General features: G+C 40.2%; 1 protein-coding gene across 4 annotated transcripts in view; it reads right to left on the reverse strand.

Moving 5' to 3' along the window:
• Window positions 1-14,919: 14,919 nt before the first annotated feature.
• Window positions 14,920-15,728, reverse strand: part of LOC148029758 (uncharacterized) — a 39,423-nt gene continuing 38,614 nt past the window's right edge. For 3 of the 4 annotated variants that reach the window (XM_087686071.1, XM_087686068.1, XM_087686070.1), the window contains one exon: window positions 14,920-15,436. In XM_087686071.1, coding sequence (XP_087542197.1) covers window positions 15,363-15,436 — 74 coding nt within the window. In that variant the 3' untranslated portion in view covers window positions 14,920-15,362. Of the gene's footprint in view, window positions 15,437-15,642; window positions 15,725-15,728 lie in introns of all 4 variants that reach the window. The other variant, XM_087686069.1, reaches the window with a different exon arrangement.

Below are 15,728 nucleotides of genomic sequence, written 5' to 3' on the forward strand. Positions count from 1 at the left end.
AGGATTTTCCACACATGATGGCACTATATAAATCAAGTGAATCATCATTTTATTGATATTGGGAAGACTTTAGGATGTACATGGTTCAAGTATTTGTATCCCTCGTGGAAAAAGAGCGATTGGCACGATGATGGTACACTCTTGACTAACACAATCTCACTATATGGAAGTGCACAAATAGTTTATGAACTTGACCATGTATGTGGAGAGTATTAGTGATGATGCAAAATTGCACGAGTGCATCTATGGGTTGGAACCAAGCCTATCCATGGATGTCATGGCTCAAAAGCCTAATACCTTATTTGATGCAATTGAATTGGTTGAAAGATATGCAAGAAAGTACCATAAAAATGAGCTGTGCACCCTAGTGAGGTTATGAACTACCTCGTCCCTTTGCTCCATCTCCCTTGATGCTTGGACTGGTTCTAAGAGCCCCAACACTCTACACATTCAAGGCAATATTAATGGGAAGTATGTATTTATCCTTGTGGATAGTAGTAGTATACACAATTTTGTCAATAAATCAACCATTATCGATTAAAATGCACCACTATGGAATTATAAAACCCCTTGAAAGCTGAGGTAGCAAATGGTCGCAAAGAAATTAGTACACATGTATGCTCCAATAAAGTTTCCGTATGATTGGCTGAAAACTATGTGGCATTATCTCCTCCCTCTAAGCGGATAAGTTTATGATGCATGGACAACTTATCCTCTTAGAGAGAGTTCATGATAATGTTGATTTTTGAAAATTCAGACCAATCCTCTAAAGCATCTCAAGGGATTTATTGAACAGAGTTCTTCCCCTTACACATCTTCAGTCCTACTAATCAAGAAAAAATATGACTCTTTTTGCATGTGCATTGACTACAGGGACTTGAACAAAATCATACTTAAGAATTAGCATCCTATCCCACAGATTGATGACTTGTTAGATGAGTAGAAAGGGGCACGATTCTTCACTAAGATTGATCTATGCTCTAGCTACTATCAAATACACATGAGGGAGGGTGATGAGATCAAAAGCTCTTTCGGGACTGATCATGAGCTTTATCATTTTCTAGTAATGCCTTTTGGTTTGACTAATGCCCCCACCACATTTTAGAGAATCGTGAATAAAATTCTCCACCCCTTCTTGTTCAAGTTTCTACTCATTTTTTAAAATGATATTCTCATTTACAAAATAAGTCACAAGAGGAGCACTTGTTGGCACATATCAGAAGGGTGTTTGATATCTTGAGAGAGCATCAACTCCTTGCTAAGGAAAGTAAGTCTATCTTCATGCAAACATCAGTGGAGCACTTGGGACACATTGTTAGCAAGAATGGCATACATGCTGACCCTAAAAAGATACAATAAGTAAAGAACTAGCCCACACCATCTAGCACTACTTCATTACCTAGTTTCCTTGGTCTCTCTTTATTTGACAGACGCTTTATCAAGCATTATGCCACCATTGTAGCACCTAAGCATCACCCTTCAGCATAACTGAGAAGACTTTCAGGTCAACTAGCGTTGTCTTCCAAGTGTCCATCTCTACTCTCACTGCTTCCATTGAGTTGCTCAAGAAGATCAGATCGTTGCCCCAATCTTCTATAACTCGTGTGTTCTGCATCATCTAGGGTCGCGGCCTAGCAAGATGTCATAGTCTACTCACTTCGTGATGATGAAGTCCATTGAAAACTCGACTCCTGCAATCTTCAACGGCCAATTCTTTGACATGAATGGCCTAACTTTTGTCCCATTGGCCAATGTGACATTAAACCTAGCATTCTCGACAAGCAGGCTACCCCGACGAGCCTAGAGAATTGTGTGGCTAAGTACACTAACTCCATCTCCAATGTCCACAATCCCTTTCCTCATACCGTCTCCTAGTGCTAAGACTGGCAAGACTGCATGCATCTCTGTGCCTTCCCAGAAAGCATTAACATGTAAGGACTTAGGCACTAAGTGCAGCATCAAGCTCGATATCTGACTCACTGTGTCATGGTTGTGTAAGTTGCTGCCCCTTGCTCGATTGGTCCTTCCATCCACTACTTCAACTCCTACCATAGCGTTGGGAGCTACCTAAGCAAGTCTCCTCAGCGCAATGTCACATGGATTGTCACTATTGTCATAAGACGGTTGTCAGCTACTTGCTTCCCTCCTAATTTCGTGCTTCTTGGCCAATAGCCCTGGCTAGTTTGCTAGCATGTGGCACTCAATCTTTGTCTATGTGGTACTACTCTAGGTGCAGATGCGTCTCTTGACTTCAGTTGCATAGGTGAAACTAGTGTGCTCACACTAGAGAGCTCATCGATTTCATCTTCTAGGATGGTCTTAGCATCCATCAAGTGCTCTTGGGCTTCTCTCACCCATTCCTTGACCTTATCTATGTCTTCAAGTTGGCACTTCGGGTTAGGGTACTCCCTGACCTTGGCACTGCCCTTTTCCATAGTCTTCAAAGCAGATGTTTCTGCTTCTGCGTCTGTGACTTTTTTTCCTTGCGGTTAGTGTTGTGGCACTCTCCGTCCCTTAAGCGTGACCTTTGCTTTGGTTCTCTTCCTTCTTCGCATATGGTTTCTTTTTCCTATTGAGGTTGCATCTAGGTTACTAGGCCCTGGCAGTGATATGCTAACCCGCTTCATCTATGCTTGGGTCATAACATGCAATCGGATAGACGTAGCCTCTTTGTTGAGTGTTTCAACTCTGAATATCCCCAATGGCACTAATGGCATGATCGTTGAACTAGAGGGTGGTTTCTGTCTAGGGCAATCGGTAAATAGGTGGGTGATTCCACACTGTGAGCATCTAAGGTCAGCCTTCTCTTGATTGGCTTGCTCTCTCTTGGGGTAGCTCGAAGAAATATGCCTTGGGTGACGATAAGTCCAACATGCAATCGTTTCTTGGGTCTGCCCTCCTAGGCCTCTACCCCTGCCTTTGCCTTACACCATCATCGACACTCGTCGATAGTCCATGAGAATGGGACTACCCTCTTTGTCGTATGAGATGTAAGGGTTCACGTGTGCTTCATCATCATTCGACTCTTCCACGTAGTGGACTAGAGCATCACTCAGTGGGCGGGTTACAAAAGGTCCAGGTGGCCTAGGTATGCCTGTGGGATTAATCTCCTTTCTAGGGATGGTTGGTTTCGCATTGTTAGGTGCTAGAAGAGCCAATGGGGCGCCCCTTCCAAAGAAGTTTGGTGGCCTATTCCCTAAGTATGGCTAGTTGTATGGCTAGCAGTATGGAAGTCTCCTTAGTAGTCTACAATGCATAGCATCATGGCTAAACCTACCACAATTGGTGCAAGGTCGAGATCGAGGGTCCTGACATTTTGTTAGAAGGTGATTTCTGCCACAATGCACACATTGGACATGTGGGTGTGTAGGTCTCCTCACCATCTCTTGTAACCTAGCTAGCTCCAACTTCATCTCTACTACCTCTTGGCTCTGGTCAACGCTTTCCCCTTTGTCTTGGGCGCTTGGGAGGACTGATCGTTCACTAGATGTTGTGGCTTTCTTTGAGGATCTAGAATTGGCATTATCTCAGTTTGAGCTCTTGGAACTTCTCTCCTTGATCTGGTCATCCACCCCTATGGCCTCTTTCAAACACCTTAGCTAGTACGTATCTCTGCAAGCTTGAGTTGCTTACTAAGGCCTTGTAGAGTTCCTCGCTATAATTATGTTTATACACTATGGAGACTACTCTTTCATTGGGTTTTTCATTAGATTGGATTCTCTTAAAGAGACTCTGCATGTGGGTAATGTAATCTCTAATGTTCTCCTTGTCCTTTTGCTTGACGTTCATCAGTCGTACTATGAGGTTATCAGAATACCAAGCCTCAGAGAACCTCTTATTGAAGTGATTCTTGAGGTTGTTGAAGTTATTTTGTTCCACCACATCTAAGCTAGTGTACCATGTCCTACCCTTGTTTCCTAGACAAAGGCTGAAGGCTTGCGAGTGTTGGGCAAGATTCGCGAGGCCGTTGGCTTCGCGGACTTGCTTGAACTACACTAAGAAGTTGTATGGCTTGTGTTTTTCTAGCTGCTTTGCAACTGCATGGATCTTCGATTGGCTCTTGGAGCCTTGATTGATTCCTAACCTTACAAACAAGCAACAAGGTTGCTAGGGCTGCCATGCTCTGCTTTGAGGCCGTATTGTCTATGAGCCGCTTCTTTTGTGAGAAGCTCACTCAACATCAAGTCCACCTCTATTGCTCTCTTCCTTTCTGCATTGGGTCCTATCCGATTCCTATTGGCTAAAGCTAAAACGTGTTGGACTTCCCACATCTTTATGTCTTGCAACAACTTCCTAGCCCAATGCTCATGGTTCTATGCTGCTATGCAGTAGTGTAGTGCTTGTCGTGGCTAATCTCCTCTCCTCCTCGAGGCCCACTATGATGTCCTCAGTCGATCTACCATGGTGCTCCATTCTGGTTTGTAAGTCATATTTATGAACCATCTGTTGGATATCGACTAGGAAATCTCCCAAATGGAGCTGGTCATTCTCACGGTTGGAGCTATATCTTGACATATCGACGGCTTGTTGCTCCATTAGGCTATCAATTAGGTTGATGAAGGCAGAAAGAGCATCTCCAATTGTGTCGGTCCTTCTATGCTTCTGAGTCTTCAGTGTCTTGACTCTCTCTTGGTCCTATTGGTCGGGCCTCTTAGTCATCCATCTAAGTCTAAGGGTCATCTCCTGTTGGTAGGTTCAGTCCGCTTATTATGTCTAGGTGTGTTCCTTCTTATTACAAACAACCCTCAACTTATGTGTACTCAATGTGTGCATGGTGCTCTTTTTTGTGCACAATGAGAAATCGGACTTTTAGCTTTGAAGTGCACTTCAAGTATCAAAAAGTGTGTGAGATGCGACTACAAGATGAACAATGCAACTCTCGCTCTCCCCTCATTCCGGTTTTGGCCAAACACGACTCTTAAGCGCAATTGTTGTGGCCACTTTCAAGGGTCGATTAGGGTCTCTACTGCATCTCCCAGCTTGGTCAAGGTGTAATCAGGGTCTGCAAGTCAACTTGGGGCACTAACTAGGAGCGGACAACTAACGGGTTAGCTAGCTGTTGCCTTTGAGTCGTTAGGTCACCGCTTCTTCCATTTTTCACGTCTGGAAGTCGTTTAACTCATCTGTAAGGCTTCCGGAGGTTTGTCGACTTGGGTCCAAGTTTGTTAGGGTGGTTTAGGGATGTCAATTTTTCCTAAATTCACATTCTGCCTAAGTGGTCCCAATTGCAGAGGTCCGAATGGTAGACTAGGTCTGTTTGAGGCCGAATGGCCAAGTACAAATGGGCCGAATGACACATGGTCAAGTGGGTTGAGTCCAAGTAGCCGAGTATCCAACTCAGACGGGGTATCGAGTGGCTGAATAGTGGCCATCCGAATGGCCAAAAGGGTTCGGTCGACTGCAGCTGCGCAAGTCCCAAACTCGAACGGGCCGAGTGCGACGGTGTTTTTCACCAGAAGGGACGAAAATTCAACGATGATCACATAGATTTTTTGGTCTCTCACATGTGCAAGAAAATCTCTCTCTCTCTCTCTCTCTCTCTCTCTCTCTCTCTCTCTCTCTCTCTCTACTGCAAATGCAAATGAGCCTTCACCCCCCTTCCCTTGGGTCTTAAACCCCCGATCTAGTGGGCTGAGTGTTCTCACGTTCGTGCTCTTGCCTCATCAATGGATTTCAACCCCTTTTTCCTTGTTTTTGCCCTCTTTTGGGCCTATTTACAACAACAATCCTAAAATGATTCACTTTGATTTCTTGGTCCTATTGTACTCTAAATGCAACAAAAATCACAACTCAAGTCTGAAATGAATTAACCTACTTGCCTACTCATTAAAAACTCAAAATACTTACTTGCTTCAAAGATTAAACTCCCAAATCTCCTACCTATAGCAAGCACCAATTCAAGGATGAAACCCTACTTTGACGCTCGATTTGAAGTGCACAAGTGCTCAAGCTTGAATCCATTAGTCCAAACAACAGAAGCAAAATGAAGTGGGAGCTCACGCTCAACCACCAAGACCCACAGACCGCTTATTGTTTTAAGCCTTTCAAGCGAGCAACTAATGGCTATCTCTCACCTAGCCGTACACGCTCTCGATCCTACAAGTGTAGTGAGCTTACCTTGATGCCTAATTGAGTAACCTCCTCCCTCAACCACTCTGATAGCTCCACAATCTGAGATGCAAGTTCGAGCAAGCTCAATCCTCTACCTTCAAGCTTCATCCTCCATAATTGTGCGCGCGAGACAAGAGAAGAGATGAAGAGAGGAGAATATGGAGAGCTTCTCCACCATGGTCCCTCATCCTCACACACTCATTCCCTCTCTCAAACACAAGCATAAGTACAAGCAAGGAGAAGAGAAGAAGAGAAGAATATGAGCCCTTATCTCTTTGGGCACCCATCCCCTTTTTACATGACCGAGCATCTTGCCAAGATCCTCTTTTCCTATTCCATTCTATTTACATTATCTCTTCACCTATGCCCATCTACTCTTTACAATTTGCATAGGAGGGAGCCTGGTGCTCTTTTATAAAATTTGGGGACTCCTTTGAACTTTAAAATGCGCCTTTCCCCTTTGCCTTCTTTGAGGTTGCCTTTGCGCCTTTTGCCTTTTCTTCTCTTGTTTCCTACATCAAGTTTGCATTTCTGAATTTTCTTGGATTTATTTTTGCTTTATTTTCCCTTGTCTAGCACTGGGGTTAACAAAGAGAATAATGAAGATTAAGTTAAAAAGGGACCGGGTTGATGTTCATGCACAAGAAAATATGCCTTGCTAGAGTTACATTTCAATTTCATCATGATAAGAAAATATTATCGTGTTAATTTCATTCACAAGAAAATATGACTTGCTAGAGTTGCATTTTAAATTCACAATGATAAGGGTAGTTAATGGAGAAGCATATATACAATGTAGAAATACTTTAAAATGATTTAATAGATGCACTTAGCCACCCACCTTTGAACTTAAAGGAGCAACTTTAAAAACAATCGAATTTTTATGTGATGGATCATTCTTGGAATTAGCACCTTGAGCTTGTAGGATTATGTGTCACACAAACATACAAATTATGCGGATGACCTCACTAGGAATTGTTGGGATAGGGAAAGTATAAAAGTGTTGGACCCTTGTTAGAAAGGAAAAACTACTAGTAACCACCATGGGGTAACATGATGGCAAGTAATGCATTTAGATTTCAAGCTAGAAGGGATAGCTAATGAAAAAAGGAAAAGATAGTGATTCCCTAGGCTTGTATAGTTATATCACCTTAAGGATCATGCAGTGATTTTGTTAGAGATAGGCGAGATAGTAAGAGGTATTACAAGAAAAAAATTTGTTTGAAACCGCACATTGTGATCATAGGGGAGTGTTGTCCTTCAAGTTAACTATCATGCAATAGTAACTCATATGAGGAAGTACTGTCGTCTAAGATAGGGATCATACTATAATTGGGAGCTATAGGATGCAATGATTTTCTAGAATTGTAACTTGTGTTTGAGTGGATGTGACATTGTAGAATATAAGGATCATGCACTGGTATCAAGTTGTCAACATTGGCCTTGCGTATCCATGAATGCACTGTCATGAAATATAGGGATTTTACAATGATATTAATTATTGCGCAAGCATCAGTGTTCTTAATATGTTGTCACTAAAGTTGGTTGTTAGGATGGAATTACTATTTGATAGAAATAGTTGTGCTTGGATATGACTATTTGTGGATGTGACTAAAAGAAAATTGTCATGGCTATTGTGATGTAATGAGGTTATTATGAAATTGTGAGGCATGTAGTCTCCCTCGAGTCTTATTGTGATAGACTTTCCATGCTGCCAATTATTACCTTTTGGAGTGTAGATCGCCACCTTGACAATAAGATCAAATGTGCAAGAAATTCTCCCCCTTATGGTGACGTGAGGACCAATGCGGCCTTGGTTAATTAGGTAATACTTGTGACCAGTCCTCCAATAGGGAAGAAATACACCCATGGACACAGTGCAAGAAGACATGGACACCAAAGAGACTCTAATTAGAAGAGAGGGATAAGCGCAAGATCAACCTTGTTTAAGGTCAAGATATCCAATGACAAAATATTAAAGATGAAGGAATTTAGAATGGATCGAAGTATCCCTTTAGTTTTAAACTCAAGACTAGTTAGCCTTATTGTCTTAACAATGTTTGAAAAAGATTGTTCTTGTCTGCTTTTGTCTAATTATCTAATTAATGAAGCTATATTTATATGTTCTCACAGCATGCTAAGTCATAATTCAATAACTAAGAATCTTGGGTGCATGCATAAAAAGTGCATGGACAGTCATCATGATGACTTTGTCCTATAGATGGATGGACTTTATTAGTTCATGTTCTTTTCTAATAAAAATCCACAGGAATAGGACCAAACATTGACTAGGTAGAGTCAAGGTCATAGATTCTAACTAAGCATCATTCTAGGGGAGCAATGTGAGATTATGCCTTATGTGTAGAGGGTTGAGCTCAACTCCCCTTCATCTCTCACTCTTCTTGAACTAAGTGTATTGATTCATTTACTTGTGGCCAGATTCATCAAACCTTTCCTGGCTAGGTACTAGAATGTTGATACATAGTGATAGGACATAGGTCCCTTAGGTTGATCCTAGTGGATCGAGATGAAATGTTCTATTGTTGCAAAGTAAAACTTGGAAGTCACTTAAGTCCATATTTCCTAAGGGGTTTGGATGGCATTGCTGAAGAAAGGCATACAAGTGACTACCAAACATCCACTCCTCTACTTTGCTAGGGGTGGCTATGTCATACATGATATTATAGCAAAAACTAACAATGGAGTGACTATTATTGTGAACTATATCATCTAGAACTTTTGCTTCATGTCACACTCAAGTTTTCCTCAAGACAGGGATATCTCAATGTCCCTAAAGGAAAGAGAGCATAATATACCCTCCTTTCCTACCCACATGTGACCTTTGAGTTATCAAGTAAGCAAAGGAGAAAAAGTATATTTCCTCACATGTGAACATCAAAGACTTAGTAGTTAAGTTAGTAGGTTAGTAAATCTAAGTTGTGTAATTTAGTTGATTAGTTAGGTTAGCTATTATTTATTTTTTTAAAGTTAAAGGTTACTAGCCAAGCATTAAAGGGGGCCTAAAGAAGAGAAGGGTGGTAGCCCATTTATGGGTTGCTCTAGTTAAGTACCCCACAAACCCCATGTCAACCCCCACCCTCTCTCCTTGTCACCTTCACTACACCCCCATTACCCCCCTCCCCCTAAAAATTGGATAGGCCGATGGTGCCCCTTCCTCTTGTGTATATTTCATCACCCTTCCCTCCAACCTCCACATAGCATGCAACCTCCCCCTCTTCACATCACATGCGCATATCAAACCCCCCCCCCAACACACACGCACATTACATGCGAAGGTGCATTCTCATCCCCTTCCCCATAATTTTTATTAATAAATAATAGTAGAGACAATAATGAATACATAACAATTTCTCTCCTTCTACAGCACCCTGAGGTAAGCCATGAGATCATTACACACACACACACACACACACACACACACACACAGAAGGCAATGGAGACAACTCAAAGTAAGTGCCAGGGTGGCATTGAAATGCATGTTACCTTTTTCTTTTAATATTTCACTCTCATCTACTACTATGATGTAATGGATACATGAGGATGATGTGGGATTATCCTTCGACATCAATCAACAAATCCAAGCATACGAATGCTTTCAATGAGATCTAGACTTTTATTGTGTGCTTTGCTTTATAATTTTGTTTTTAAAAAAAATTTAAATATCAATGAAAAAAAAGAATTATAAAGGTTGAGTTAAAAGGGGATCAAGTCACTATGTGATGGGTCATTGTTTTAATTAGCACATTGAACTTGTAGGAAGTGACCTCACTAGAAATTACTAGATAGGGATTATGCAAATGACCTCAATAGAAATTGTTGGGATAGGGAATTTGTGGATGACCTCACTAGAAATTAAAAGGATAACGAGAGGTATAGTAGCTTTAGACCCTTTGTTAGAAAGGAGTAACTACTTGTGAGCATGGGGAAAATTAGGGATCATGCAATATTAGCTTGTGTGAGGAAGTATCATCATCTAAGATAGGGGTCACGCAATTTCACTTGTGTGAGGAAGTATCATAATCTAAGATAGGGGTCATACTATAGTTGAATAGCCATAAGATTTTGAGGAATAATACATTTTGTTTGAATGGATGAGAAATTGTTGAAGACTATGATCATGCATTTGTATCAAATTGTACGTATATGCATGGATGCACAATTATGAAAGATAGGGATTTTATAATGGTATTGAATGTTATTTTTGTGTGAGCATAAAAGTGTTGTTAAAATATTGTAACTAAAAGCTAGTTGTTAAGATTACTGTTTGATAGAATTATTATGCATGGATATGATTGTTTATAGATGTGGATAAAAGAGAACTATCATTGTGGTTATGATGTGATGAGGTTACTGTGGAAGTGTGAGGCATGTACTCTCCCCCAAGTCTTGATGTAATAGGCTTTCCACTCAACTAGTATTGCTGTCTAGAGGGTGTATTGCCACCTAGACAATGAGGTCAAACATATTACCCTCTATTTAGGGTGGCTTCAAAACTAGTCTTGAGCAAAAGTTTATGATTCCATATGTGATATACAAATTTTATTCTGTATGCATGAGATGGTGTATGAACATATTTACATTTGCATCCATTCTAAACAAGCGAAGGTATATACAATACAAGTACTTGGATGTAAGGTATATCTCCATTTTGCAACACAAACGTATCCATATTTACATTTCTATCCTTTCTATCTATACGAATGGATATACAATACAAGTGCTTGGATGTAAGGCATACCTCCATTTTGTAACACAATCCACAAAATCTCAACAACTACATGTTGGATGCTTTGCTAATATATACTCCATGACACGACTTGGTTGTCTTTGTATTCAATACCTTGTATTTAAGGATATTACCATGGTGTGGTCCTTCATAGGCTACTACCATAAAAAGCAACAAGATGCCAATCATGGAAAGCACAATAGGTCAATATCAATTGGAATGGATTATATCTTTTGCATTGCACTATGATGATCTAAGGATCACCATCAAATAGGTAAAAGAGTTTATGCAAATGGATTTGATACAACCTAATTAGTCGCTTTTTGCCTCTACTTTTAGTGAAGAAGAAAAATGGAACATTTTATATGTGCATTAATTACAAAGAGTTGAATAAGTCTACTATTAAAAATAGGTATCCTATTCCTCACATTGACAATCTTCTAAATGAACTCAAGAATGCCAAGGTCTTTATGAACATCGATCTATGTTCAATATACCATCAAATTTATATAAAAGAGGGGGATGAGTCCAAGACCACATTTAAAACTGAGAGGGAATTGTACCAGTTTCTTGTGATGCCTTTTGGTCTATCCAATGCTCCAACCACTTTTCAAGCTCTCATGAATAAGATTTTACAACCATTCTTGCTCAAGACAGGTCTTGTTTTTCTTAATGATATTCTGATATATAGTAAATCCACTGGTCACCAACCAACTCCTTCATAATTTGGTCTCTTATTGTTCATTTTGAGTATTTTTTAACACCCATTGGGACTTTTGGGCCATTCCATATACATCAACAATTGGTAGTACCAAAATCTCCATTTTAATGGAGAATGGGGTAAAAGAAATGGTGCCATTTGTCCAAAGAGCTCCAAAACCCTCATCTAGGCTTTAAAAAACACTCAAGACAAACACTGGGAGGCCAAGATAACAAGGGGAGTGTAAGAACTCTACATGTTAACAAAGCTTGGATGTAAGGTATGCCTCCACTTTGCAACACAATCCAAAAAATCCTGATAACCACATGTTGGATGCTTTGCTAATATATACATTGTGACACTCCTCCATGCACTTGAGTTGGTGGGTGTCTTTATTGTCAATGCCTTGCATTTTGAAGGATATTACCACAATGTGGCCCTTCATAGCTATTACCTAAAAAGTAACATGATGCCAATCGTGAAAAAGCATAAGATATCTGTATCAATTGGAATGGATTACATGTTCTCGCATTGCACTACAACGATCTAAGGATCACCATCAACAATGTGCAACAAAACTTACATTAGTCACATTATTATTTTGCAATGTAGATCCAAGAGTGAGGCTCACTCCCATGCAAATTATATTGAGATTAGTAAACTTCCAAAGAGAGAGAAAGGTGCTCTATCTTTCACCTTAGGCCATAGACCTCAAAAAAGCATGCAAATGAGGTAAACTTCCAAAGAGAGAGAAAGGTGCTCTATCTTTCACCTTAGGCCATAAACCTCAAAAAAGCATGCAAATGAGGCAAGACCAATCATGAGGCCACAACAATGGGCCACATATCTTACACATGAACAAGAGCAACTAAATGTATTATAAAGATAGAGTTGCATCTATGGAGCTGTTTCACTAGCTCATCATATTCCTCTATATGGTGTGCTAGCTACACTACCGAAGTGGTGGATACTTCAAGTCTTCACACCTTTGAACCTTGGCGAGATTCCGCATCTGTTGTTGCTAGTCTCCTTGCTCCTACCATTGGGGCCCCTTTTTATGCCGTTGGTGCCAACTCCTGCACCTTGCTCAATAGATATTGTATCCATGCCATCACGTTACTTTCATTGACCACTGCCTTTATGGCTCCTTGTGTTGGGGCAGTTGTGGGAACCATGTCTAATGGTATTGTGTGAATGGGACCTTCCCCTTGCCTTCCACCGCTGGCCTTCGTTCAGCCTCCTCTACAACAGCACTTGTGCTAGGCACATCCTCATGTGTAGTCACTTTGATACAAAGTACCCTTGAACAAAAGAAGGTGCTTTATCTATTTTCACCCTACTGGATCTTAACAAAGCATGTAAATGAAGCAAGACCGATAATGAGGCCACAAATGTGGACCAGATATCAACACAAACAAGATCAACAACTAAATGAATTACAAAAGATGCATCGCTTTTATGCAAAGTACTCTCCATGGCCATGCCTCTTCCCTTCTCAAAGTGCACCCCTTCACTAGTGCCGACATCCTCCCAAATATATCTCCAATCACTCATACCACCTTCCACCCCTTCATCCCCACCATTGGAAGCATCCTATTCCCACTGCCACCATGTTCCCTCTTGAGCTAGTCATGTTGCCTTCTTTATCGTTCCTCACTCATCAACCACTTTCCCTTTTTATACATACTCGACTTGACACCAAAATAGCTTGCAACTATGATCAATACATGGTTGTACATTGCCTTGCAAGGATATGCTTTGGTCATAATGTAGCATTGTACAGTACTATGAGATTGTGTCAACAAGATACACATTTATCCAACAATACAACCCATCATGCTCGTGTATAATTGTGATTCAATTTTGTTCTCTCACTTTGAACTTTTCTTTCTCTTACTTTAACCTATTGTGCCAAGAATGATATTGGTATGACAATGGCCAACCAAGCATCCTAAGAATTGAGAGCTAGCATCATACCCTTCATCACATATTACATTACCTAATTTTGAACATGTACCACATGAAGTTTTAAATAATTTCACCAACATTTGCAACCACTTGATTTCTCAGCAATCTATCTTAGCCTAATATGTGACATGCCAAATAGCCCTGACGATTGCCCCTTGAAGAACAACAAACCAATGATCTTTTATGTGCATGGTGCAAGTTTTTTTGCCTTGTGCTTTTATTGTTGGCTCCATCATTTTGTCATCAATCATAATATTGCTACACTTTATTTTCCATTCAAGCAAACAATGTCATGCGACAGAGAGATGTGTGATCAATCCTTCAATTGATGGCTTTGTTTATTGGCACATGTGAAGTTGAAGTCTTTGATTCGGGGAAGCATGTCCATTATATTTAAATATTCTAAATTGAAATGTGTTTCTTATGCATGGCAGTTTTATACACAAAAGTATTCCAAATCATGGAGTGCAGCCCATTTACTTGGTTCTAACCATTTTTGTTTCTTTGAGACGTAGCTCAAGTAAGAACTCTACATGTCAACAAAGCTTGTTCACTACAATACCACGTTAAAAACTTAGAGCAGACCCACACAACATCCAAAGTATTGGACATCTCCAATAAAATGCTTTGAAGACCCCTCCACCTTTTGTGACAAAAACTAGTTTCTTAAGCAACATGAAACGTACAGCCAAAAGATATAACCAAAGCCAACCAGGCATACTAGCCATTACTTCATGTTCACTTTTTCTGCACCTCAATCTCTGCTTTTACTCTCATCTGAGCTCTTAATTCTCTAAGCTGACCTCTATTAACTTGTAATAATTCCTTCTCTACAGGTGGTATTAGAGTTTGCTTCATCTTGATCTTGTGATTTTCTGTAATCTTCACCTTCAAACAGTATCAATTATTTCACCACCACATCCTTGGTTTGGCTTGTCTCCCCATCTTGAACACGTCCTTGGAGACAAGCTACTGAATCTCAGGCTGAACCGACAATGTCCAAATCATTTAGATGAGATTTAGCTGTCCTAGCAGCTACTTTAGCAAATTTTCCAATGAACTAACTTTAGCATGTGATGATGGAATTTGTGCTCTGAGGGCTTAGCTTTTCTTCCAACAACCTGATTTCTTTGATATTCACATTTCCATGAAATGTTTACACAATATATTAAAAGGATTGTAGCAAAATGTTGACCTGGATTGGCTTGCACGATCACAAATTACAAGGTTGACTGTATAATTTTAAGCCTACTTATTATTGCCCAAGTCCTCTGATCTTTTATGCATCCAACCACTAATATATTTAGCTGATGCAAATGGCTAGCAACACTTCACAATCCCTAATAAAAGATCAAAAAGCAAAAGAATTCCATACTAAAACAATGTGATCAACTCCTTAATTCATGAACTTTCCTGAGTATAGTTTGTCTCAACTTCATTGGGCATAGACAGAGCAAAACAGCCTTACCAGAGTCAAGAAAATAGGCAAGCAAAACTTGACCATAAACAAGACACAAGCACACAGAATGCTCCAGCAAACCTGTAAGAAAAAGACCACCCATAGCTTAGCATTCATAACATTTTTATCTTCTTTTTGTCCTTTATAGCTGTTGCAGACAACCATAATTGAGTCACTTTCATATTCACCAATACACAAGACGCATCTGCAATACATTTCAGTGTTGTCACCAGTCATAACAAGGCCACCATAATCTAATGGTTCAATTGCTGATGTTGCTGCCTGGCTGAGATGATGCCATTAGTGCTGTTTATTATTGAAGGCATACAAGCTGGGAGACCTCTTGAGCCTTGACAGAATTGCTTAGCCTTGTTTCATCACCTTTCTAGATTGTCTAGCCTGTGCTGTAACAATCGTATGTCCCTCAACCACAGGCTTTTGAGGCTTCCATCTAAACAAGAAGAGCACAAAAAAGAGGAACAGCTTCAGCCTTAGGGTATGCAGCCCAGAGAGTGAAAACATAAACTTTCAGCACTAAATTCAATTCCTTCATAAGCAGGAAAAAGAAAAGGTCTAACAAAGATATAGGAAACTGGCCACACTGAATGTTATGTAGAAATCCAAATGGACTCTTCTAAGCAAAAAATTCAAACTCACTATTAAGCGGAAAAATCTGGAATGTCCAAAAGATTTGAAGTGGCCATGCTAAATATTATGTAGACGTGCCTCTTCTGTCAACCTAG

This window comes from Lygodium microphyllum, chromosome 10 (genome assembly GCF_053477565.2).
Source record: "Lygodium microphyllum isolate KBCC chromosome 10, Lygodium_microphyllum_v1.1.10, whole genome shotgun sequence".
In the NCBI taxonomy this organism is placed as follows: domain Eukaryota; kingdom Viridiplantae; phylum Streptophyta; class Polypodiopsida; order Schizaeales; family Lygodiaceae; genus Lygodium; species Lygodium microphyllum.